Source organism: Phyllobates terribilis, unplaced genomic scaffold (genome assembly GCF_046119375.1).
Source record: "Phyllobates terribilis strain yellow unplaced genomic scaffold, ASM4611937v1 Scaffold_3__8_contigs__length_932513732, whole genome shotgun sequence".
NCBI lineage: Eukaryota > Metazoa > Chordata > Amphibia > Anura > Dendrobatidae > Phyllobates > Phyllobates terribilis.
In genome coordinates, this window is record NW_027362763.1 from 65,524,106 (window position 1) to 65,548,081 (window position 23,976).

General features: G+C 43.8%; 1 protein-coding gene across 3 annotated transcripts in view; it reads left to right on the forward strand.

The window, feature by feature from the left end:
• LOC141258809 (cytochrome P450 2K1-like) overlaps positions 1 to 23,976 on the forward strand; it is a 157,858-nt gene that overhangs the window by 30,495 nt on the left and 103,387 nt on the right. For all 3 annotated transcript variants that reach the window (XM_073673954.1, XM_073673953.1, XM_073673955.1), the window contains exon 4: positions 2,955 to 3,104. In XM_073673954.1, coding sequence (XP_073530055.1) covers positions 2,955 to 3,104 — 150 coding nt within the window. The remainder of the gene's footprint in view (positions 1 to 2,954; positions 3,105 to 23,976) is intronic.

Sequence of the window (23,976 nt, forward strand, 5' to 3'; positions counted from 1 at the left end):
TACTCCCACAACCTATCTATTTAAGAGCACAGACCTGCCTGATAAAAGTCGTAGGAAATGCTGTAACCTAGTCCTTAAAAGGACTGCAATCACAACTATTCCCTACTCCCAAGCTATCTGTAGATTTGTGCGAAAATTGGCTTGAAATTAACAAGGTATAGCGCACACAGCAACAGCGGTGCCGTCTAACACGCAGCTGCAGCAGTGAGAAAATGGTGGCGACGGGGAAAATGTCTTGGTCTTATAGGGCAAGGACATGTGACATACACTGCCAATGACACATGCCCTTGCTTGTGTGAAAAAAAGCACTTCGCTCCGTGTGTGCGCTGCTGATAGGCTGACAGATTGCACCTCCCCACTGTAAATGCGGGAAAGAGAAAAAAAAATGGAGATCTTCATTGTTCCTGCAGAGATCCATCCCCTGCCCCTCCCCCCACCCCGCTGTACACTCAAACTGCGTATTAACATTAATTTTCATCATTACTGAGAAAAAATCCAGTTATGATTTTGGTGCACGAACAGTTATCGAACATAACCTCGAACAGCCGAATTTTTCTCAAATTGTTCGTGTTCGCCGAACGGCTCGAACACCGCCCAAAACAGCTCGAATTTGAGATTGGCGAACAGTTCGAGTAGAACAACGCTCATCTCTAGTGGCCAGCCAATCACTGTAATGCCGCAACCAACATCTCTGCGGCATTACAGTGGGTGGCAGACAATCCCTGCATGTTCATTGGCTCTCTAAAGAGCACCAAACATGCAGGGAGGGGACCCAAACTCCCGTCGAGCAACCAAGGAAATACTCATCGAGCGCCGAGCATGTCAAGCAGTGAGATGCTCGGCTAGTACCGAGTAGTAGCGAGCATGCTCGCTCATCACTAATAATTATCCCTGTTTTGCCCATACAAATGTTTTTTCAAAACCAGGACCCTCACATCATCTGTTCACACACCCTGCATGCACTTAATAGCCTTCTGTGTCCGTAAACATACTGGTTGGTGACCGGTTCATGCAGCATTATGTGAACACCCTTTTTATTACATTAATGGCAGGACCGTACAATACTAGTATTTGTTACCATTTACATCTCCCCTATTTCCTCATATATGTAAGCTTGTGGCAGCAGAGCCCTCACCCCTCTTGGTATCTGTTGTTTTATGTGACTATTGTTATTCTGTAATGTCTTTTATTGTCTGTACAAGTCTCCTCTAAAATGTAAAGTGCTGAGGAATATGCTGGCGCTATAGAAATAAAATTATTATTATTATTATTATTAATGCCCAAGATGTTCCTCTCCAAATAAAAGTTGTGATTCTCTAAAAATCAGTAATGCCAAAACATAGTGTAAAACCATTCACAACTTTAAAACTCAATTAGCATTCTTAAAAAGAGATATAATCCAATTTTGAAAATCAAGAAAAATGTCTCATCCTGCAGCCAAATAGAAGAAGACGAAAGAATTAAACTCTGGATCAGCAAGATGCTCAGTGTATTTATTTTGCCTATTGCAAAGACTTTAACGTCCCAATTAATTAAGTCTTATTGAGGGACGTGCAGGAATAAGGTACCCCAAATTCAGTAAGAGATGGCGAGCTCCTCTGTGTGTCTCACCAGGAATGCTACTACAGTCACTGAAAGCCCAGGCTCCACTCCAACTTTGCCTAATTTGGCAGAGCTGCCCAAAACTGACAAATGTTGCTAATTTTCTGAGCAACTTTGTATTTTGTAAACATTTCCGTAACTTTTCAAAGCGTCAATTTTCTGGCATAGCTACGTTGATGCAGTTGCTCCTATACTGTATGTGTAACATTTTAGACTTTTATTTGGGACTTTTTATTCCATTTTATTACAATTGCTGCAGCTCTTTAATACTGTGCTTCAATTATTTTATAATCTAAAATTATAAATGATACCTGTTTTGTAATAATCGAAGTCCCAGGGCCGAGAAATCAAACTTTAAAGGGGTTGTCTACTTTTTCAAAGCCATTTATTTATTTATTTTTTTTGCGTGCATTTGGGGATAAAAAAAAACATTTTTACATTAAGGTTTCATTAAAATTTTTGCACAGTTTGGCTTTTACAAGCTCTTTGTTTTGCTGCACATTCAACTTTGAAAACTCTGAAAACAAAACAACAAAGAGTTGAAAACTCTGCCATCATTCAATTATTGACAAATTTTCAGTTAACTCATTCTGCAACCAGCAATAGAGATTGCAACACAGAGGTTATAGAAAGTTAATGGTACAACATTTTTTAATGAAACCCATTTGAAAAATGATTTATAGCCCCAAATGCTTTCATTTAAGTAAAAAATGTCCCCAAATGTGGACAATTCCTGTATACACATGTGGAGATTAGCCTGTAAGACAATTGGGGATATGTTAATGATCTCCAACTGCATCAATCCTCCCCTCAATGCTTTTACAATGCTTTTAGTTTAGGTAATTTATCACCTATCTACCAAGTGCTAGAACTGGGACACATGCCCTTCAATCCATTCAGCCACTTGACCATGGCTATAAGTAGTTAAATGAAGAGGCAGGTGGCACTGATAATGATAGTTGAGCACAGATCAGACCCCAAAAATCTCCAACTTGTTCAGCAAAAGTAAGGACTCAGTTAAAGAGGACCTGTCAGGAGCTCAAAAAAATTGAGCTAATGTATTGTAAAAATGTCTAAATTCCCTTGATTGTGCCTCTCTTTTACGTTTTGCACTGCGTCGCTGCATTGTAAAGATTACCACTTTTGTTTATTTCTTTAGCGCAGTATGTGAAATCTCTGCTTTGAAGTCCAACTGGGTGTTTCCTCTCTTGCTGAATCCTTACTGTCTTACTGTTTCTATTCTTGTTAAGACTCCTGACCTAACATATCCATATGTTTTAAACAATGAAATAGTTTATACATCATATATTATAATAAAGTAAAAGTTTCTGTTAACTATGTCTATTCTTCAGGTGTTATTTACTCTAATGGACAAAACTGGAAAACCATGAGACAGTTCACTATTTCTACATTACGTGATTTTGGTATGGGGACAAGAACCATTGAAGACAAGATTAATGAGGAATCCAATTATTTAGTGCAAGCATTTAACTCTTACAAAGGTCAGTAATGGGTATTATTATGCTAAAGCGTACATATGATGGTGCTCCAATACAATCCTAATTGTCCCATTAAAATATCACGTTAGGAACACAGGCTAATTGTAGGAAACAGTATGAACAAGAGGGTAAGCACTATAACACTGCCCACTGCCTCCTATAGAAAGGAAAAAAACTGCTATAATATTGCCCCTATGTACAAGAATATAACTACTATAATGCTGTTCCTATGTACAGGCATATAACTATTATAATACTGTGCCCTATGTACAAGAATATAACTACTATAATACTGCCCCCTATGTACAAGAATATAACTACTATAATACTGCCCCTATGTACAAGAATATAACTACTATAATACTGCTCCTATGTACAGGAATATAACTACTATAATACTGCTCCTATGTACAGGAATATAACTACTATAATACTGCCCCCTATGTACAAGAATATAACTACTATAATACTGCCCCCTATGTACACGAATATAACTACTATAATACTGCTCCTTTGTTCAAGAATAGAACTAATATAATACTGCCCCTATGTACAAGAATATAACTACTATAATACTGCTCCTATGTACAGGAATATAACTACTATAATACTGCTCCTATGTACAGGAATATAACTACTATAATACTGCCCCCTATGTACAAGAATATAACTACTATAATACTGCCCCCTATGTACACGAATATAACTACTATAATACTGCTCCTATGTACAAGAATATAATTACTATAATACTGCTCCTATGTACAAGAATATAACTACAATAATACTGCTTTTATGTACAAGATTATAACTACTATAATGATCTTTTTATTTAAAACTGACAACCAAATATTACAGAATAATTACATTAAAATCACAAAATAATAAATATTAAAGAAAATAAATACTGTGTTGTTACACAATAATATTAGATAACATTGATAAATCCCGCCACATGAATGTTCCTCCAGTTCACATTACCTGAGTTAATCTTTATATCCTTCTTGTACACTGACTTGAGACTTTCCAGGATCTTATACCTGACACTATCACAGGACAGGACCTCCTTATTGATGAGCAGGCAGCACCGTGCACACCACAGATGATAGATGGTCACCACATTTATTACATACAGGGAGCTTCGGTTATAAGCCCTGAGCTCAGGCTGGAAGTCTCCGTACAGCAGCTGACCATACGACTGTCCCACCAGGTACGGTATCTTTAAGGACAAGGACACACACTCCCATACCTGCATACTAAAAGGACACTCTAGAAGCAGATGCTCCATGGTCTCCTGTATACGGGGACACTCTTCTCTAGGAGAGGATCTGTCTGATACATTCCTGCACTTTAGGTTGTCTCTGACGTACATCTTACCATGGAGCCCCAGCCACGCCACGTCTCTCATATGAGGGGGAACTCTGGGATCTAGTACATTTTTTGCAGCCTGTTTTACATCTAGACTTGGGGCGCCCCTCAATTGAACATGGACACTAAAGTGAGATGACAGCACGTTCTTATACAACTCCTTCCTACTGAGCTGCTTGATGTCCTCATACAGGATCCTCCATCTAATAACCTTACTTATTACATGGACACCATACCAAGAAACATTATTCTTTAGTCGGCCTGAGATTCTCTTGATGGGGTCCCCTACCGACCACACGGACACAAACTGCTGGATCTGGCTCTTAAACAAACAAGACCATGGCGTCTTCTCTGAATTCTTACAAAAAGAGAAATTCTTCATAAGAAACATGAGATTAAAGAAGAGCTCAGGACAGGGCATGGAGTGACCACCCTCCTTATGGGGGAGATAGACAATGTTTCTCCTGACCACATTCACTCTGTTACCCCACAAGAAGTGAAAGAAGACATTGGTAAGTCTGGGGAGTAACGCATCGGGCACCGGGAACACCACACTGATATAGAGGAAGAGCGGGAGCAGGAAGGTCTTCAGCAGGCGGATCTTCTCCAGATACGTCAGCTTCCAGTGTCTCCAGCTCTGCACCTTCTGCTCACACACCACCAGCTTCTCCTCCCAGTTTACCTTCCCATCATCTACAGCTCCAAACACTACTCCCAAAATCTTTATCTGACCCTGAACTGTTCTGAAGGGCACAGAGAAGACATCACTGTCATCCCCCAACCACAACGCCTCACTCTTCTCCATGTTCACAGAGGAGTTAGACACATTGGAGAAGGCCGTCATCTCCTGCTGTAGAACCGCACAGTCATCTCTAGAAGAAACCACCACTGACACGTCATCCACATAGGCGCAGAACTTTACATCCTCCACTGTACTCTGCAGGTGACAACTCAGCCCTGTGAAACCTCTATGATCCTGCACTTTTCTGAGGAAAGGATTCAGACTGAAAACATACAACAATGGGCTGAGAGGACAGCCCTGCCTCACCCCTGACATGATCCTGAAGGGTTCGGCCAAGTGACCATTAATCAACGGCAGGCTTACAGCCTCCTTATACAGAACCTGCAGCCACTGCACAAAACGCACCGGGAGGCCATAGTGTAACAACACCTGGTACAGGTAGTCATGATGGACTCTATCAAAGGCTTTACTCTGGTCTAAGCCCACAATATACGCCCCCACATTGTGCTGCTTAATGTACGTCACAGCTTCTCTGACCAGCAGCAATGAGTCCTCTATCGTCCGACTCTTCACACCACACGTCTGGTTGGCGATGATCAGCTCACCCGCCACCTCACTCAGCCGATAATACAAGATCTTGGCCAGGATTTTATAGTCAGTGTTTAGCAAAGACAGTGGATGCCAGTTCTTTACATCTTTTAGATTTCCCTTCTTTGCTAACTGAACCAGAACAGAGCTATACTGGGACTGTAGGAGCTTCCCTGCAGAGAGGCAATCATTATAAACCTGCACCGGGTCCGGAGCCAACAAGGCCCTGAACTCTTTGTAAACCTCGCTGGTGAGGCCGTCCAGTCCTGGGCTCTTGTTGGCCTTTAAGGAGTCAATGGTCCTCTTCACCTCATCCTCAGTTATGGGATCGGCCATACTATCTGCCTGCACCAGGTCTAACGTTGGTAGGGACACCCCCTTCAGATAGGCTTTAATGTCATCCTTATGAATATGAGCCCCTTTATACAGATCTCTATAATAATCCCCAATGATCCTGTGGACTTTCTCCGGCTCTGACTGCTCCACCCCATTCTCATCTAACAAGCCAGTGATCAGCTTCTTACTAACCCTGTTCTTACAAGCAATAAAGGGATCTGGGTTATGGACGCCCCAACTATCAAACTGTCCCTCCGCCTTGAGAGACTTGAGGCGATCGTACTGCAGCTCCCTCATTCGCTGCTTTATATGGCTGACGCTCCGTCCATCCACATCCTCACCACCATTCATCCTGCTGTATAGCCGGCTGAGGTGCAGTCTCAGGGCTGTGTATCTCATATAATCCATATTACTACGTCTCCTGGATGCTCGTATGATAAACTGTTTGATGTCACTCTTCATGATCTCCCACCACTCAGCTGTGTCATCACACATACATTGGGTGGTCCTACGTTCATTATAGAATGTGGTGAAGGCCTCTCTGAACCGAGGATCTTGGACCACAGAGCTGTTCACCTTCCAGTACCCCTTTCCACAGACCACAGCTTTGGCCAGATCCAGCGTCACACTCACCATACAATGGTCCGAATACTCCAGGGGGCTGATCCTGTACTGAGAGCATCTCACCTCCCTCTTTATATACACCCGGTCTATTCTACTGGCATTACCACCCTTATGGTAAGTGTACGTCTTACTGGTATGATGAGACCCATAGGGGTCTACTAGGTGGGCCTGCTGGACTATATTATTAAGGAACGTCTCATCATATCTTAGTTGCTTATGACTGCTGGATCTGTCCACATTACAGGACACATTATTAAAGTCCCCACACAATATAAATACTTTAGATGTAAAGCAATATGGTTTCATGTGATCAAATAGTTCCCTCCGCTCTTTCCTGGTCTGCGGAGCATAAATGTTTATCGCTCTATAATGGATGGAGTCCAATGTAAAGTCCAGCATCAGACAGCGACCCGGACAGATCTCCAGGACTCTGTCCACCTGGACATTCATGGTATTAAAGAGGACCCCCACACCGTCATTTCTCTCCAGACCGAAGGACCAGTATGACGGCCCAAGTCTCCAGTCTCTCTTGGCTGCATAGACATGAGCATTGCTCTTCAGATACGTCTCCTGCAAGAAGAAGACTTCAGATCTCTCGTCAGACAAACGCTGGTAAATCGCCTGCTGCCGGCTCACAGTCCTCACACTGTTCACATTAATGGAGCTTATTCTCAGCCGCATCCTGATCACTTAGACTTTTTGGTCTTCTTCCTCCTTCCACTGCTGTCACCTGTAGTGCCCCATCTCTTTGTGGACACGGGAGGGTCAGGATCCCCCTCATCAGAGATGTTTTCGAGGACGCATGAAGGACTTTGCTCCATTTGTGACTCTTCATCTTGGTCTTCTCCCAGCACATTGTAACGTCCAGGACTTATCGCCAGCACTGGAGGCTCAGAGGTTTTCTGTACTGTTGTGACTTTTCTGGTGGGATCCACAGATGCATTTTTTCTTTTTACAGTCGCAAAGCCTTCCTCATCCACACTGGACAGTGCAGGCGGACTAACTGCTTCCACAGATGTACTGGGCTGATGCTTGGTTGGTTTGGTGACAGGCTTTCTGGACACCTTAGGCCTCTCTTTAACAACTGGCATTTTAGGCCCTACTTTAGTGGCTGATCGAAGCTTAGGTCTTATTATATTGGCTGATGGCGGTTTAGGTCTCTCTTTAGTGGCTGGTGGGACTTTAGGTGGTACTTCAGTGGCTGGTGGTCCTAGTAGTGCAGAATCTGTTAATACATGAGACTCTGGAGCAGGTTCACTGATACTGTGAATTCTGTCTTCATCCATTCCGGCTTCTGGGACATCAGAACCTCTGGTGACATCTTCTTGAATAACTTCTGAAGAGGTCTGGCCATTATATTTATTGTGTTCTGCATGCCGGCAATCCCGGAACGTATGCCCTGGTTCTGAGCACAGATTACAGATGACGGGTCCTGTGCATTTGTCCTTTGTATGACCTGACTGTCCACATAATGAGCATGTGATACGAGAGCAGTTTATGGCGAGGTGCCGGCCCCCACATCTATGGCACAGACGTGGCTGACCAGGGTAGTAGCATATCCCCCTCTCTGAGCCCAGGTAGAAGGAGTGCGGCAGGTGTCTGGTCACACCGCTCTCTTGTATCAGCTGGATTTTCACTGTATATTCTCCATTCCATATCTGCTCCTCATCATAGATCTTGTCGGGATGACTTCTCACTATGCACTGCCGGTTCAGCCAGTGCTGCAGATCCGCCACCGCCACCACCTCAGACTGGAACAGGACGGTAGCCTTTATTTCCTGCGGCTTAGACAGCTGGATACAATGCAGATGATCCCAGATCTTATCTTCTCTAGTGTCATTATAGATGTTCCAGAACAAATCCAGATCGCACTGGAGCTTAAAGCTGATGTCATAGATCCTGCTGGATGGGATATGGATCAGAGCGTAGACCTCAGACGCATTGAACTTCATGAAGTCTTTTAGGAGAACTTTCCCAATGTAAATTCTGGAAGGGATGTTCTCCTCTGGTCCTGTGTATTTTATCCTGACTGCGTTTCTCCTCTGAGGTGGGGGGTTCACTGGTCTGGTGACATTAGAGAACAGTCTCCTGAACTGATGGTCAGCAGATGGGTCAGTGCCGGAGCTTTCACCAGCTGCAGATGGGTCAGTGCTGGAGCTTTCACCAGCCGCAGGTGGATCAGTGTTGGAGATCTCCACCGCTGCTGGAGGATTAGTGCTGGAGCTCTCCCTAGCTCCATGATTACTGACACCTGACTGTGCTGCAACAACCCCCAGATCTACTACTGATTGTTGGACAGTATTGTCTCCATTCACTGACATGGAGTGTTGAGAGTCCATTACCACTGCAGTGTGGTCTCCATCCACTGACACACATGACATAGAGTCCATTACCACTGATTGCTGCACAGTATTGTCTCCATTCACTGACATAGAGGGTTCAGAGTCCATTATAATATTTGTATTATCTGCTGTAGACAGACATTCACTAGCACCAGTGAGCGGGGTCTCACTCACAGCGCTGAGGGGGGTCTCTCTCACAGTATCAGTACAGGGTGCACTTTCTTTCTCACTCTCAGCAGCTGAGCTCACTTCATTGCTGCATACAGAGGTCACTGCAGTTAACCCCTCGTTTGCTGGCACACTTTCCTCTGCAGCACTTTCTGGGGTCTCGGACCCCTCACATTGTGCCCCTGATATCAGCGCTGCATTTCTCACTGGGCTTCCTTGCTCCACAATGCTGTACACAGTTTTATATTTAATGTCCTTATTCCCTATGAAGCGTTTTCTGCTCACAGTCTGGGCTCTGGATTCTTTTTTTTTCTCTTTAGCCCAAGTCTCCTTTCTGGGCGCAGAGTTTAAACCTTTCTCCAGTTTTTCTTTCCTGATCAGCAGCTCTCGCCTGCAATCATCCAGACACTCACACTTAATCAGTTTTACCTTAGGATCAGTCTCTTTCTTTATTTCTTCTTTTAGTTTGCTGATATGCAATTCCAGCTTAAATATACTTTGCCTTGTTACTTTAGCATTTAATCCTCCAACATAACAAGCAGATTTAGAAGACTCACCAGCCACCATCTCCAGCTTTCCATCACCATCAGATGCAGGCTGCAGGCCAGACTCCAGACTAGGGGCTTTCCCTGGATCATCAGCCCAGCTCCCCTCCCCTCCACCTGGGTCAGAAGCCATGCCTCCGCCCTGCTGAGAGCTCACAAGCACACGTCTATCCTCTCCTATGGACAAGAATAGAACTACTATAATACTGCCTCCTATGTACAAGAATAGAACTACTATAATACTGCTCCCTATGTACAAAAATATAACTACTATAATACTGCCCCTATGTACAAGAATGTAACTTTTATAATACTGCTCCATATGTGCAAGAATATAACTACTATATTATTGCCCCTATGTACAAGAATATAACTACTATAATACTGCTCCTATGTACAACAATATAACTACTATAATACTGCCCCCTATGTTCAATAATATAACTACTATAATACTGCCCCCTATGTACAAGAATATAACAACTATAATACTGCTCCTATTATTATTATTATTATTATTTATTATTATAGCGCCATTTATTCCATGGTGCTTTGCATGTGAAAAAGGGGTATAATACAAGAACAATTACAATAATCTTGAACACACTGTGACAGCGACTGGTACAGGAGGAGCGAGGACCATGCCCACGAGGGCTCACAATCTACAAGGGATGGGTGAGGATACAGTAGGTGAGGGTAGAGCTGGTCGTGCAGCGGTATGGTGGAGCGGTGGTTTCTGCAGGTTGTAGGCTTGTCGGAAGAGGTGGGTCTTCAGGTTCCTTTTGAAGGTTTCCACGGTAGGCGAGAGTCTGATGTGTTGGGGTAGAGAGTTCCAGAGTAGGGGGGAAGCACGGGAGAAATCTTGTATGCGATTGTGGGAGGAGGAGATAAGAGGGGAGTAGAGAAGGAGATCTTGTGAGGATCGGAGGTTGCGTGCGGGTATGTAACGGGAAACTAGGTCAGAGATATATGGAGGAGACAGGTTGTGAATGGCTTTGTATGCCATGGTTAGGGTTTTGAACTGGAGTCTCTGAGCAATGGGGAGCCAGTGAAGAGATTGACAGAGAGGAGAGGCCGGGGAATAGCGGGGGGACAGGTTGATTAGTCGAGCAGCAGAGTTTAGGATAGATTGGAGGGGTGCAAGAGTGTTAGAGGGGAGGCCACAGAGCAGGAGGTTGCAGTAGACAAGGTATGAGATGATGAGGACATGCACTAGTGTTTTTGCAGATTCATGGTTGAGGAATGTGCGGATCCGGGAGATATTTTTGAGTTGGAGTCGGCAGGAAGTGGAAAGGGCTTGGATATGTGGTTTGAAGGAGAGTTCAGAGTCCAGGGTTACCCCAAGGCAGCAGGCTTGAGGGACTGGGGAGAGTGGGCAGCCATTGACGTTGATAGATAGGTCAGTTGGGGGGGTTGAATGAGATGGCGGAAAGATGATGAATTCTGTTTTGTCCATGTTAAGTTTTAGAAATCTGGCAGAGAAGAAGGATGAAATAGCAGACAGACATTGTGGGATTTTGGTTAGTAAGGAGGTGATATCGGGTCCAGAGAGGTACATCTGTGTGTCATCAGCATAGAGGTGATAATGAAAGCCGTGAGACTCTATGAGCTGTCCCAGGCCGAAGGTGTAGATGGAGAAGAGCAGCGGTCCCAGAACTGAACCTTGGGGGACACCGACAGATAGGGGGTGAGATGAGGAGGTGGTGTGTGAGTGGGAGACACTGAATGTCCGGTCTGTTAGGTATGAGGAGATCCAGGATAGGGCCAAGTCTGTGATGCCGATAGATGAGAGAGTCTGTAGTAAGAGGGAATGGTCCACTGTGTCAAAGGCAGATGACAGGTCTAGGAGGAGGAGGACAGAGTAGTTTTGCTTAGATTTGGCGGTTAGTAGGTCATTGGTGACTTTAGTCAGTGCAGTTTCAGTAGAATGGTGCGGTCGGAAACCAGATTGTAGGCGATCAAAGAGGGAGCAGGAGGAGAGGTGGGAGGACAGTTCAGAATGGACATGTTGTTCTAGTAGTTTTGAGGCATAGGGGAGAAGTGATATGGGGCGATAGCTAGACACAGAGGATGGGTCAAGGGAGGGCTTTTTGAGGATGGATGTGATTGAGGCAAGTTTGAAGCATGAGGGTAAGACACAGTATTTAGTGACAGGTTGAAGAGGTGGGCTAGGGCTGGGATGAAGATAGTGGTAAGGTTTGGGATGAGGTGGGATGGGATTGGGTCAAGTTTACAGGTGGTGAGGTGTGATTTGGAGAGTAAGGAGGAAAGTTGATCTTCAGAAATGGTGGAGAAGGTGGTTTTGGAGGAAGAGGGTTGAGTAGGTGTGGGGAGGGGCTTTAGGCAAAAGCTTTGTCTGATGGTGTCAAACTTCTGCTTGAAGAATGAGGCAAAGTCTTCGGCTGAAATAAGAGGAGAGGGAGGAGGCACTGGGGGACGGAGGAGAGAATTGAAGGTGTTGAATAGTTGTTTGGGGTTGTGAGACAGGGAGGATATGAGAGATGTGAAGTATGTTTGTTTTGCTGCAGTGAGTGTGGACTTGAAGGTAGTGAGGGACTGTTTGAATGCAATGAAGTGCTCATGGGAGTGGAACCTTTTCCATCTACCCTCAGCAACCCTGGAGTCCCATCACAGTTCTTTAGTTAGGCTGGTGTGCCAGGGTTGTCTGTTGATTGTGCGAGCCTTGGTATGTGTAAGGGGGGCGACCGAATCGAGAGCTGCAGCGGTTGTGGTGTTGTATAAAGAGGCAGCAACATCTGCATCATGTAAGGAACTAATGTCTGTAAGAGGGAGCAGGAATTCAGAGAGTGAGTGTAGGTCAAGGTGTTTAAGATTTCTGTGAGGGTATGCAAGTTTGTGCAGTGGGGATTGTTGCCCTGGAGAGGAGAGAGAAGAGAATGTGAGTAGGTTGTGGTCAGAAAGAGGGAGAGGTGAGTTAGAGAGGTTAGATAGGGAACAGAGGCAGGTGAAGATGAGGTCTAGTGTGTGGCCGTCTTTGTGGGTGGGTGTGGAAGACCACTGAGTAAGACCGAAGGATGAAGTGAGGGATAGAAGCTTAGAGGCAGCTGAGAGGGAAGTGTCAATGGGGATGTTAAAGTCACCCATGAGGATAGTGGGGATGTCAACGGAGAGCAAATGAAGTAGCCAAGTGGTGAAGTGGTCAAAGAAAGTGGTGGTTGATCCTGGGGGGGTGGTAGATGACAGCCAGTTGGAGGTTGGATGGGGAGTAGATGCGCATGCATTGCACTTCAAAAGAGGGGAGAGTAATTGAGGGCGGCAGTGGGATATGGGTGAAGGAGATGTTTTCTGAGAGGAGGAAACCTATTCCTCCACCGTGCTTGCCGGTGGGGCGGGGGGTATGGGAGAGGTGGAATCCGCCATACGAAAGTGCAGCAGGAGAGGCTGTGTCAGAGGGGGTGAGCCAGGTTTCAGTGATGCCGAGAAAGGAAAGCTTGTTAGTGATGAAGAAATTGTGAATGTAGGAAAGTTTGTTGCAGACGGAGCGAGCGTTCCATAGAGCTCCTATTAGTGGGACTGGGGAAGCGGGGGCTGGGCGGATGGGTATAAGGTTAGAAGGGTTACGAGAGTTTTGGATAGATCGTGGGTAGGATATGGAAGTGAGTGTAGGGATGTGGTGAGGAGGACCGGGATGTGGAGAGATGTCGCCGGCAGTGAGGAGGAGCAGAGAAAGCGTTAGTAGGTGGGAGCAAGAGAGGGCATGAGGTGGCTGTCTGTGTTTGGAGACAAAGGATTGTATGTTGAGGAATAGCTCTGAGGAGGAGGTGAGAAGGGTGGGGAGAATGGAGGGAGAGATGAAGAGTTCATTACTAGGTGTAAGGATTATGGGTGGTTGTAAGAAGTGAAGGATTAAGGGGTGAGAGTGAAAACAAAGACAAACATTGTTTACTGTGACTTAGTATCCAGTTACCTTCAGTTCCTTTCAGGTTCAATTCAGGATTAATTCAAATTTCAGACACTTCAGCTAATGGACACTTAAGGCGATGGACACAGACTAAAGTCTAACAGACTCCTGGCCCACAATATATTTGTAACAGAATGCATTCAGCTGTGAAGCAGAGGGGAGTGGTCTGTCCTCATCTTGATCAGCTGATTAGATTGAACCAGATGCTGGATACTCAAAGACTGAGTAAACAAGGTTATAAATGAAAGTGGGGGGTAGCTGGTGTAGTTGGGTGACGTACCATTAGAAAGTAGGAACAGAACGGTATAGAGAAGACGGCATGGAAGTCAGCATGGGAAAGTTGGGTGACGTACCATTAGAAAGTAGGAACAGAATGGTATAGAGAAGACGGCTTGGAAGTCAGCATGGGAAAGTTGGGTGATGTACCATTAAAAAGTAGGAACAGAACGGTATAGAGAAGACGGCATGGAAGTCAGCATGGGAAAGTTGGGTGACGTACAATTAGAAAGTAGCAACAGAACGGTATAGAGAAGACGGCATGCAAGTCAGCATGGGAAAGGGGAGGAGTCCTGAGGAGATAATTTGCATATTCCCACTGCATTTTGGGGTAAGTGAAGAGTCTCCGCGAGCTCAAAGAACACTGGATTTTGGCTGTTGGAGCTGAAAAGAGGACATCGGTAAACCAGGGGAGGAGTCCTGAGGAGATAATTTGCATATTCCCACTGCATTTTGGGGTAAGTGAAGAGTCTCCGCGAGCTCAAAGAACACTGGATTTTGGCTGTTGGAGCTGAAAAGAGGACATCGGTAAACCAGGGGAGGAGTCCTGAGGAGATAATTTGCATATTCCCACTGCATTTTGGGGTAAGCGAAGAGTCTCCGCGAGCTCAAAGAACACTGGAGTTTGGCTGTTGGAGCTGAAAAGAGGACATCGGCGCGCGCATTTTTAAGCTTTTTTCTTAAGCTTTTTTCACTGTTTTCAGAACATTAACAATAAGAACATGGAAGAGTCCAGGAGCCATTTGGTGAGCTGCATATCCTGCTACATGTTCACAGACTTGCCAGTGGAAAAGCCAAACTTCACATGCCAGAAATGCAAGCTTGTGTCCCTGTTGGAGGAAAAGTTGCGAAATCTAGAAGAGAGGTTAACTACCTTGAAAATCATTAAGGAAGGTGAAGAGTTCTTAGACAGAGCAGAATTATCTCTTCATGATTCAGAAAGAGAAGAAATTCGAACTGCACCTGACGAAACAGAGGAATGGAAGCATGTGACCCAGAGAAGCAGGAGGATCGAGAGGCAGTCAGCACCCATACTGCTCAGGAACCAGTACCAGGCTCTCACGCAGGAGAACCATGAAGAAATACAGCAAAATAAGACTTTGCCAGCAATGAATAACCTTGTAAGCCCTCAGAATCCTCCTGGATGGAGAAAGAAGAATGTTGTGAAGGAAAAACGGAGAGTGGTGGTCATGGGGGATTCCCTGTTAAGAGGAACAGAGGCCGCTATCTGCAGACCAGACATAACCTCAAGAGAAATGTGCTGTCTTCCAGGAGCAAAAATTAAAGATGTGTCTGACAGGATATCAAGACTCTTCAGATCTACAGATCACTACCCATTCCTGCTAATACATGTGGGGACAAATGACACCGCAAGAAAGGACCTGGAAACCATCTGCAGTGACTTTGAAGACTTAGGCAAGAAAGTGAAAGAATTGGGAGCGCAGGTGGTCTTCTCATCCATCCTCCCAGTGGATGGCCATGGAACAATGAGGTGGAATAAGATTCTACAGGTGAACAACTGGCTACGTCGATGGTGCCGTCAACAAGGATCTGGATTTCTGGATCACGGAATGAATTACCTATACGATGGACTACTTGCTAGAGATGGGGTGCACCTTACGAAGACTGGAAAACATGTATTTGGAAGTCGCCTTGCTACACTCATCAGAAGAGCTTTAAACTAGAACAATGTGGGAAGGGAAGCAAAAGGCCAGAAAAAGCCATACAGCTGACAAATACTATTGAGATCTCTGCTACTGGAAGTGGAAAGGAAGAACAAAGACAAAACAATTTAAATAATAAAAATATGGGAGGAAGAGAAACCAATCACAAACTAAAATGTTTTTATACAAATGCACAAAGCATGGGCAACAAACAAGGAGAATTGGAACTACTAATGCAGGAAAAGGAATATGATGTCATTGGAATCACTGAAACTTGGTGGGACGATACACATGATTGGAATAAAAGGCTAAAAGGATACAACTTATTTGCAAGAAACAGACTTGATAAACGAGGAGGAGGTGTCGCATTGTATGTTAGAAAAGCGTATATCTGCACAGAGATTGAAGCTTCAGAGACTGGGAGTTCTGTGGAAACTGTTTGGGTAAGAATACAAGGAGAGAACAACGGAAAGGACACCATTGTAGGCATTTACTACAGGCCACCTGGGCAAGCTGAAGATATGGATGAACTCTTTATGTATCAAATGACCAAGTTCTCCAAAAAATATGACGTAGTGGTCATGGGAGATTTCAACTATCCAGACATTTGTTGGGAATCTCTCTCAAGTAAAACTAACAGGTCAAGCAAATTCTTATCCTCTCTTGCTGACAACTTTATCTTCCAAAAGGTAGGGGAGAAAACAAGGGGATCTGCTACTTTGGATCTAATCCTTATAAACAGGGAGGAAATGGTTGAGGAGGTAAAGGTGGCTGGGACCCAAGGAGGCAGCGATCATGCTATTATAGAATTTTGGATAACTAGAGGAGGAAGACATGTGAAGACTCAAACTTCAAGGTTAGATTTTAGAAAGGCAGATTTTAAGAGACTCAGAAAGAGAATAGGAGGGATCCAATGGCTGAATGTCCTTAAGGACAAAAATGTCCAGGAAGGATGGGAAATTTTTAAAAATGAGATTCTCAAAGCACAATCGTTAACAATCCTGAAAAGTAGGACGAATGGGAAGCATTTAAGGAAACCAGGATGGATGAACACAGAACTTAAACACATGCTAAAAAGAAAGAAAGAAATGTTTATTAAATGGAAAGAGGGAGGCATATCTAAAGAAGATTATAATGCAGTCTGCAGATCCTGCAGGGCACGTATCAGGATAGCTAAAGCTGAAAATGAATTAAGGCTTGCAAGAGATGTCAAAAGCGATAAAAAAGGATTTTGGGGGTATGTCAAAAGTAAAAGAAAAGTCAAAAATGCTATAGGATTTTTACAGGATGAAAATGGAGAAATGGTAAGAGAGGATGTTGAGAAGGCCGAACTTTTTAATTCCTATTTTGCATCTGTTTTCTCTCAGAAAAAAAATGTAACATCAACTAATCTTCACTGTCCTTTAAAAGGAATAGAGGAATCCAAGTTATCTGTAAACAGAAAGATTGTGAGGGAATATTTAGCTAACATAAATGAGTTCAAGTCTCCAGGTCCAGATGAATTACACCCCAGAGTACTGAAGGAGATCGTAGAAGAAATTTTAGAACCACTCTCCATAATCTTTGAAAATTCTTGGAGAACAGGAGAAGTCCCAGAAGACTGGAGAAGAGCAAATGTTGTTCCTATCTTCAAAAAGGGGAAGAAGGTGGACCCAGGGAACTATAGGCCGGTGAGTCTGACTTCTATACCAGGAAAGATCTTTGAACAAATTATTAAACAACATGTATGTAAGTACATGGATAAGAATGAAGTGATTAACCAGAGTCAGCATGGGTTTGTAACTAACAAGTCATGTCAGACTAACTTAATTTCCTTCTATGACAGAATCACTGACTGGGTGGATCAGGGAAATGCTGTAGATATAGTATATCTTGACTTCAGCAAAGCATTTGACAAAGTATCTCACACCATCCTTATTGAAAAAATGACCAAGTATGCAATGGACCAGGCAACTGTTAGGTGGATTCATAACTGGCTTAGTGATCGGACTCAAAGGGTGGTTGTAAATGGTTTCACATCCAGCTGGATGAATGTCTCAAGTGGGGTACCGCAGGGCTCCGTCCTGGGACCTGTATTGTTCAACATCTTTATCAATGATTTAGATGAAGGAATTGAGGGTAAACTGATTAAATTTGCTGATGACACAAAGCTAGGAGGGATAGCTAATACTAGAGAAGAGAGAGAGAGGATTCAAAAAGACCTAAATAAACTGGAGCAGTGGGCAGCAACCAACAGAATGGTTTTCAACAGGGAAAAATGCAAAGTACTACATCTGGGCAATAAAAATGAAAAAAGCATATACAGAATGGAAGGAATAGAGCTAAGCAACAGTACATGTGAAAAAGACTTAGGTATACTAATAGATCATAGACTGAACATGAGTCAACAGTGTGATGCAGCAGCAAAAAAGGCAAATACAATTCTGGGATGTATTAACAGAAGCATACAGTCTAGATCGCGTGAAGTCATTATCGGTCTTTACTCCTCTTTGGTCAGACCTCATCTGGAATACTGTGTACAGTTTTGGGCACCACATTTTAAAAAAGACATAGACAAACTGGAGCAAGTTCAGAGAAGAGCGACCAGAATGGTGACTGGTCTGCAAACCATGTCCTATGAGGAACGGTTGCAGGATTTGGGAATGTTTAGCTTGCAAAAAAGAAGACTGAGAGGAGACTTAATAGCTGTCTACAAATATGTCAAGGGCTGTCACATTGTAGAAGGATCATCTTTATTCTCATTTGCACAAGGAAAGACTAGAAGCAATGGGATGAAACTAAATGGGAGGAGACACAGATTAGATATTAGAAAAAACTTTTTGACAGTTAGGGTGATTAATGAGTGGAACAGGCTGCCACGAGAGGTGGTGAGTTCCCCTTCAATGGACGTCTTCAAACAGAGGCTGGACAGACATCTGTCTGAGATGATTTAGTGAATCCTGCTTTGAGCAGGGGGTTGGACCAGATGACCCAGGAGGTCCCTTCCAACTCTACCATTCTATGATTCTATGATTCTATGATTCTAAGTTGGGTGACATACATGTAAGAGGAATGGATAAACAGATGCTGATTAGAGTGCAGTGATGGCAGGTAATATGTACAAGAATATTGTAAAAATGTGCCACCAGCCTGTTTTCATGAACCATACTGTAATCAGGCCTACATTAGCATTTCCTGTCCAGCATCTGGTGGGAGCACATGTGTCTTTGTTGGGAGCATGGTGGCTCAGTGGTTAGCACTGCAGCCTTGCAGCGCTGGGGTCCTGGGTTCAAATCCCACCAAGGACAACATCTGCAAGGAGTTTGCATGTTCTCCCCGTGTTTGCGTGGGTTTCCTCCGGGTTCTCCGGTTTCCTCCCACACTCCAAACACATACTGATAGGGAATTTAGATTGTGAGCCCTGATGGGGACAGCAATAATTATGTATGTAAAGCAATGCGGAATATGTTAGCACTATATAAAAAAAAATAAAGATTATTATTCCCTTAAATGCACAACTGTGCAGACAGGCTGGAGACTGGGCATCTGGAAGATTCTTGATTCTTTGCATTATGGTTAAGGGGGTGGGCGTGAGTATCTCTGCCCAACAAGGAGGCTGATCTCAAGAGTCAAGAGATGTAGAACACTAAGGCACATGTTTTGTGAGATAGCTGGTGCTATGTCTTGTGAAGGGCTAGGATCTGTTGCTGAGGACAGGTCCTGGTGTAGTGTTTGAAGACTGATGATCATTTGTCATGTGGGATTGTGATGTCTTGCCACGTTGCTGGATTTGAGGAACTAGTCTAAAGACTGTTGTTGCATTTTCCTTGGCGTTAGATTACTGTGTGGTGCCCTCGGATTTGTCCTTTTTAGTGTGGCTACCTTGCAGATTCTAAGGAACCATATCTATGTTTGGTGTCATATTCTCCCAGTCCCAATAAAGGTTGTTGGATTGCTCACTGGCCTGCTGTCTCTGCCTGCTCTGTCACACACCCTATCACAAACTGATTGGCAGTGAAGGGATCAGAGCAGAAGGAATGGAGAACAGTGGCCTGACAATTAATGGAACCAGTACCTTAGAATACAGGAATTGGAGTGTGTGGCTCCTACATACAATTGCCCATGAACTAGGGGTCAGTTACAAAGGACTGTCCAAAGACTGATCAGTGATGCAGTACACTGATCCGCACTCGTGCTCCCTGTTTTACACTCCCCCCACCTTTGCACCACCTCCGTGCTCACATCAAGCAGCCGCCGAGCGTTAATCAGTGACACAGATCACTGATCTGCACTCATGCTTGCTGTTCGCACAACCTCCTGTTGTTCTCTTTTTTTTTTCTCTTTTTATTTCAGAAAAAAAAGGTTGATACCAAGTATAGCTCGTCCTAAACCCGCTATTCAGTGGAGGAGGCATACGCTTTCCTTGCCTCCGACACTGACAATGAGTGAGAGGATCCCACCTTTCTTTATTTTTCTCCCTCCTCCTCCTCCTCCTTAGGTGATGCTGAACTGCCACAAAGACGCCCCAGGACAGAAGCTGATCCTGTATGGACCTCGCCCCCTGAAAATTATGAGCCACTGATTCCTGATTTTGTGGCGCAATCATGAATCAAGTTTGACACGTCCAGCCTCACAGAAATAGACTTTTTCAAAGTCTTTTTCTCTGAGGATTTTTTAAACCTCATTGTGGGCCATACTAATTTGTATGCTCAGCAATTTTTGGCACAAAACCGTTCTAATCATTTTCTAACTGGACTCCTGTAGACGCAGTAGAAAATTATGAAGTTTTGGGGCCTGATCCTTCACATGGGGATACTGAAGAAGCCATAAGTTTGCCAATATTGGAGTGTTGTTGTTTTATATAACCCTCCAGTGTTCCAAATTGTCATGACCGAGACACGTTTTGAGGCCATCTACAAATTCTTGCATTATAATGATAATGCACTGTGTCCTCCACAAGATGACCCCAACTTTGATATTTTTTTCAAAGTTCAGCCGGTCATCGAGCACTTCAACAACAAGTTTGCTCAAATGTACCTGCCCCAAAGGGACATCTGTGTGGATGAGTCCCTAATTCATTTTAAGGGGAGGCTTAAATTCATGCAGTACCTGCCCAGTAAGAGGGCCAGGTATGGAATTAAGCTGTACAAACTGTGTGATAGTACCTCAGGGTACATTCACAAGTTTAGGGTTTATGAAGGGAAGGACACCTGGATTGAACCCCCTGAATGCACCCCTATCCTGGGAGTGAGTGGGAAAATTGTGTGAGATTTGGTGCACCCACTGCTGGATCAAGGTTATCACCTCTACATGGATAACTTTTATACCTTCATCCCACTGTTGACATCCCTCTCAGCCTACAGTACTGTCCACAAAAATCAGAGAGGCCTCCCGAAGACGATAATTGGGCAGATGCTCAAAAGAGAGCATAGCCCAATGTAGCGACTACCTGCTTATGGTCAAGAACAAAGACTAGAGGGATGTCCTTTTCTTGACCACCATACATGGTGATGGTAGCACCCAGGCACTGTACGAGGTACCTCTACACGGGTCATCACACCAGACTGTGTACTGAGGTACAACAAGTACATGGGGGGAGTTGATCTCTCTGATAAAGTCCTCCAGCCGTACAGTGCCTTGAGAAAGGCCAAGGTGTGGTACAAGAAGCTAACCGTGCACATCATACAAATGGCAATGCGCAACGCTTTCCTGCTATCACAATGTGCAGGCCAGACCTCTACGTTGTACCTTCAGTTTCAGGAGGTAGTGATCACGGTCTTGATATTTGCCAGTGGTGAAGGAGTGGGCTCCAGTACTTCCGGAACAGAAGGACCTCATATCGTACCAGGCCAACATTTCCCGGGGGAGGTCACTCAAAGCGGAAAAAAAGGTAAGTCACAAAAGATGTGGCAGATGTGTTACAGAAGGGGAATATGCAAAGACACCATTTATCAATGTGACACCTGCGCCGAAAAACCTCGCCTGTGTATGAAAGAATGCTTCAGAAGGTACCACACATTATGGACTACTAAATTAATTTCTAACTTTACACAAATGACTTATGACAACCTGACAAACACTACATAACTGACATATGACACTACATTATAAAATTCAAATGCCAGGAATCAGTAGATCTGTTCCAAAAAACAAAAAAAGGGTACTTGTTGGGCATCTCCACTGTTTAGGCACATCAGGGGCTCTCCAAATGCGACATGGCATCTGCTCTCTATTCCAGCGAGTTTTGTGTTAAAAAAGTCAAACGATGTCCCTTCCGAGCCCAGCAGTCCACCCAAACAATGTTTTTTCCCCACATAAGGGGTATGAGCGTACTCAGGATAAATTTCACAACAACTTTTGGTGTCCAATTTCTCCTTTTAGCCTTGTGAAAATAAAAAAACTGCAGCTAAAAGATCGTTTTTGCAGAAAAAAAATGATTTTTTTTCCATGGCTCTACGTCATAAACTTGTGAAACACCTGTGGGTTAAAAGTGCTCACCACACATATAGATAAGTTCCTTAAGGGGTCTAGTTTCCAAAATGGGGTCACTTGTGGGTTGTTTCCACTGTTTAAACACATCAGGGGCTCTCCAAACGCGAAATGGCATCAGATCCCAATTCCAGCGAGTTTTGCGTTAAAAAGGTCAAATGGCGCTCCTTCACTTCCAAGCCCTGCCGTGCGCCCAAACAACGAATTTCTCCCACATAGGGGGTATCAGCGTACTCAGAAAAAATTGCACAACAAGTTTTGGGGTCCAATTTCTCCTGTTACCTTTGTGAAAATAAAAAAATTGAGGTCTAATGTAAAATTTTAGTTAAAAAAGTAAAATGTTCATTTTTTCCTTTCACATTCGATTAATTGCTGTGAAGGGTTAATAAACTTCTTAATTGTGGTTTTGAGCACCTTGAGGGGTGCAGTTTTTAGAATGGTGTCACAATTGGGCATTTTCGGTCATATAGACCCCTCAAAGTGACTTCAAATGTGATGTGGTCCCTAAAAAAATGGTTTTGTAAATTTTGTTGGAAAAATGAGAAATCACTTGTCAAATTTTAACCCTTATAACTTCCTAACAACAAAAAAAAATTGGCTCCAAAATTGTGCTGATGTAAAGTAGACATTTGGGAAATGTTATTTATTAACTATTTTGTGTGACATAGCTCTCTGATTTAAGGGTATGACAATTCAAAAGTATGAAAATTGCGAAATTTTCAAAATTTTTGCCAAATTTCTGATTTTATCACAAATAAACGCAAGTCATAAATTTAAATACTATCATGAAGTACAATATGAGAAGAGAAACAAAAAGTGTGTCCGCTCACCATTAGAGTGTGGAGTCTTTCAGCCTTGCCCGAATCCACTACCAGCACCAGTCAGAGTGGAGACCATGAGCCTTGTAGTGCACGTGTATATACCGTTGTGAAGTACAGTTTTTTTAAAATGTTGTAATAAATGCTATGTTTTATATATTTTGCCACACTGGATCATCTGTTTTTTTCTTCATCATGAAGTACAATATGTCACGAAAAAACATTCCCTGAATCAGTGGGATCCGTTGAGGCGTTCCAGAGTAATTACTTCATAAAGTAACACAGAATTGTAAAAATTAGCCTGGTTTTTAACATGCAAACAACCTTCGGGGGTAAAGGGGTTAATACATGGCTTTATCAAGATGAAGTAGCTTGGAGACTGGGCTTCTGGAATTCTTCATCATTTGAGCTATGGTTAAGGGAATGGGTGTGAAGTATCTCTGCCCAACAAGGGGGCTGATCCCAAGAGAGGTAGAACACTAAGACACATGTTTGGTTAGTTAGCTAGCTGTTGCTGAGGCCTGGTCCGTGTATGGAGATTGGAGATCAATTGCCATGGGGGATTGTGATGTTTTGCCACATTGCTGGGTTTAAGGAACTAGTCTAAAGACTGTTGTTGCATTTTCCTTGGCGTCGGATTACTGTGATCACCAAAAGTGTCCTTCCTATATGGTATATACTTTGAATTCTATCCTATATGCCTCTGTACTTTATACTGTAGGACTTAATAATGCATAACTAGATGTACATCAACTCCATTGTTAGCAGGACTGATTATCCGTTCAAGCATCCTGTATTTTGTTTCCTTAAAGTATGTGACGCGCCCCCTGGGCCATATTCTTTAGGGGGAATATCCGGAGCCGGATCAGATGGGAGTTGTAGTCTTCCGAGTGGCTGTGACCCGGTCCGTGCCCAGGGTGTCAAACTGAGTTGTATGTGGCAGTCCTACAGATGTTACTAAGTTCTTAATGTCGACTACGCCACCCGTTGTGTTGCGGTCACTGTGGCCGCCGC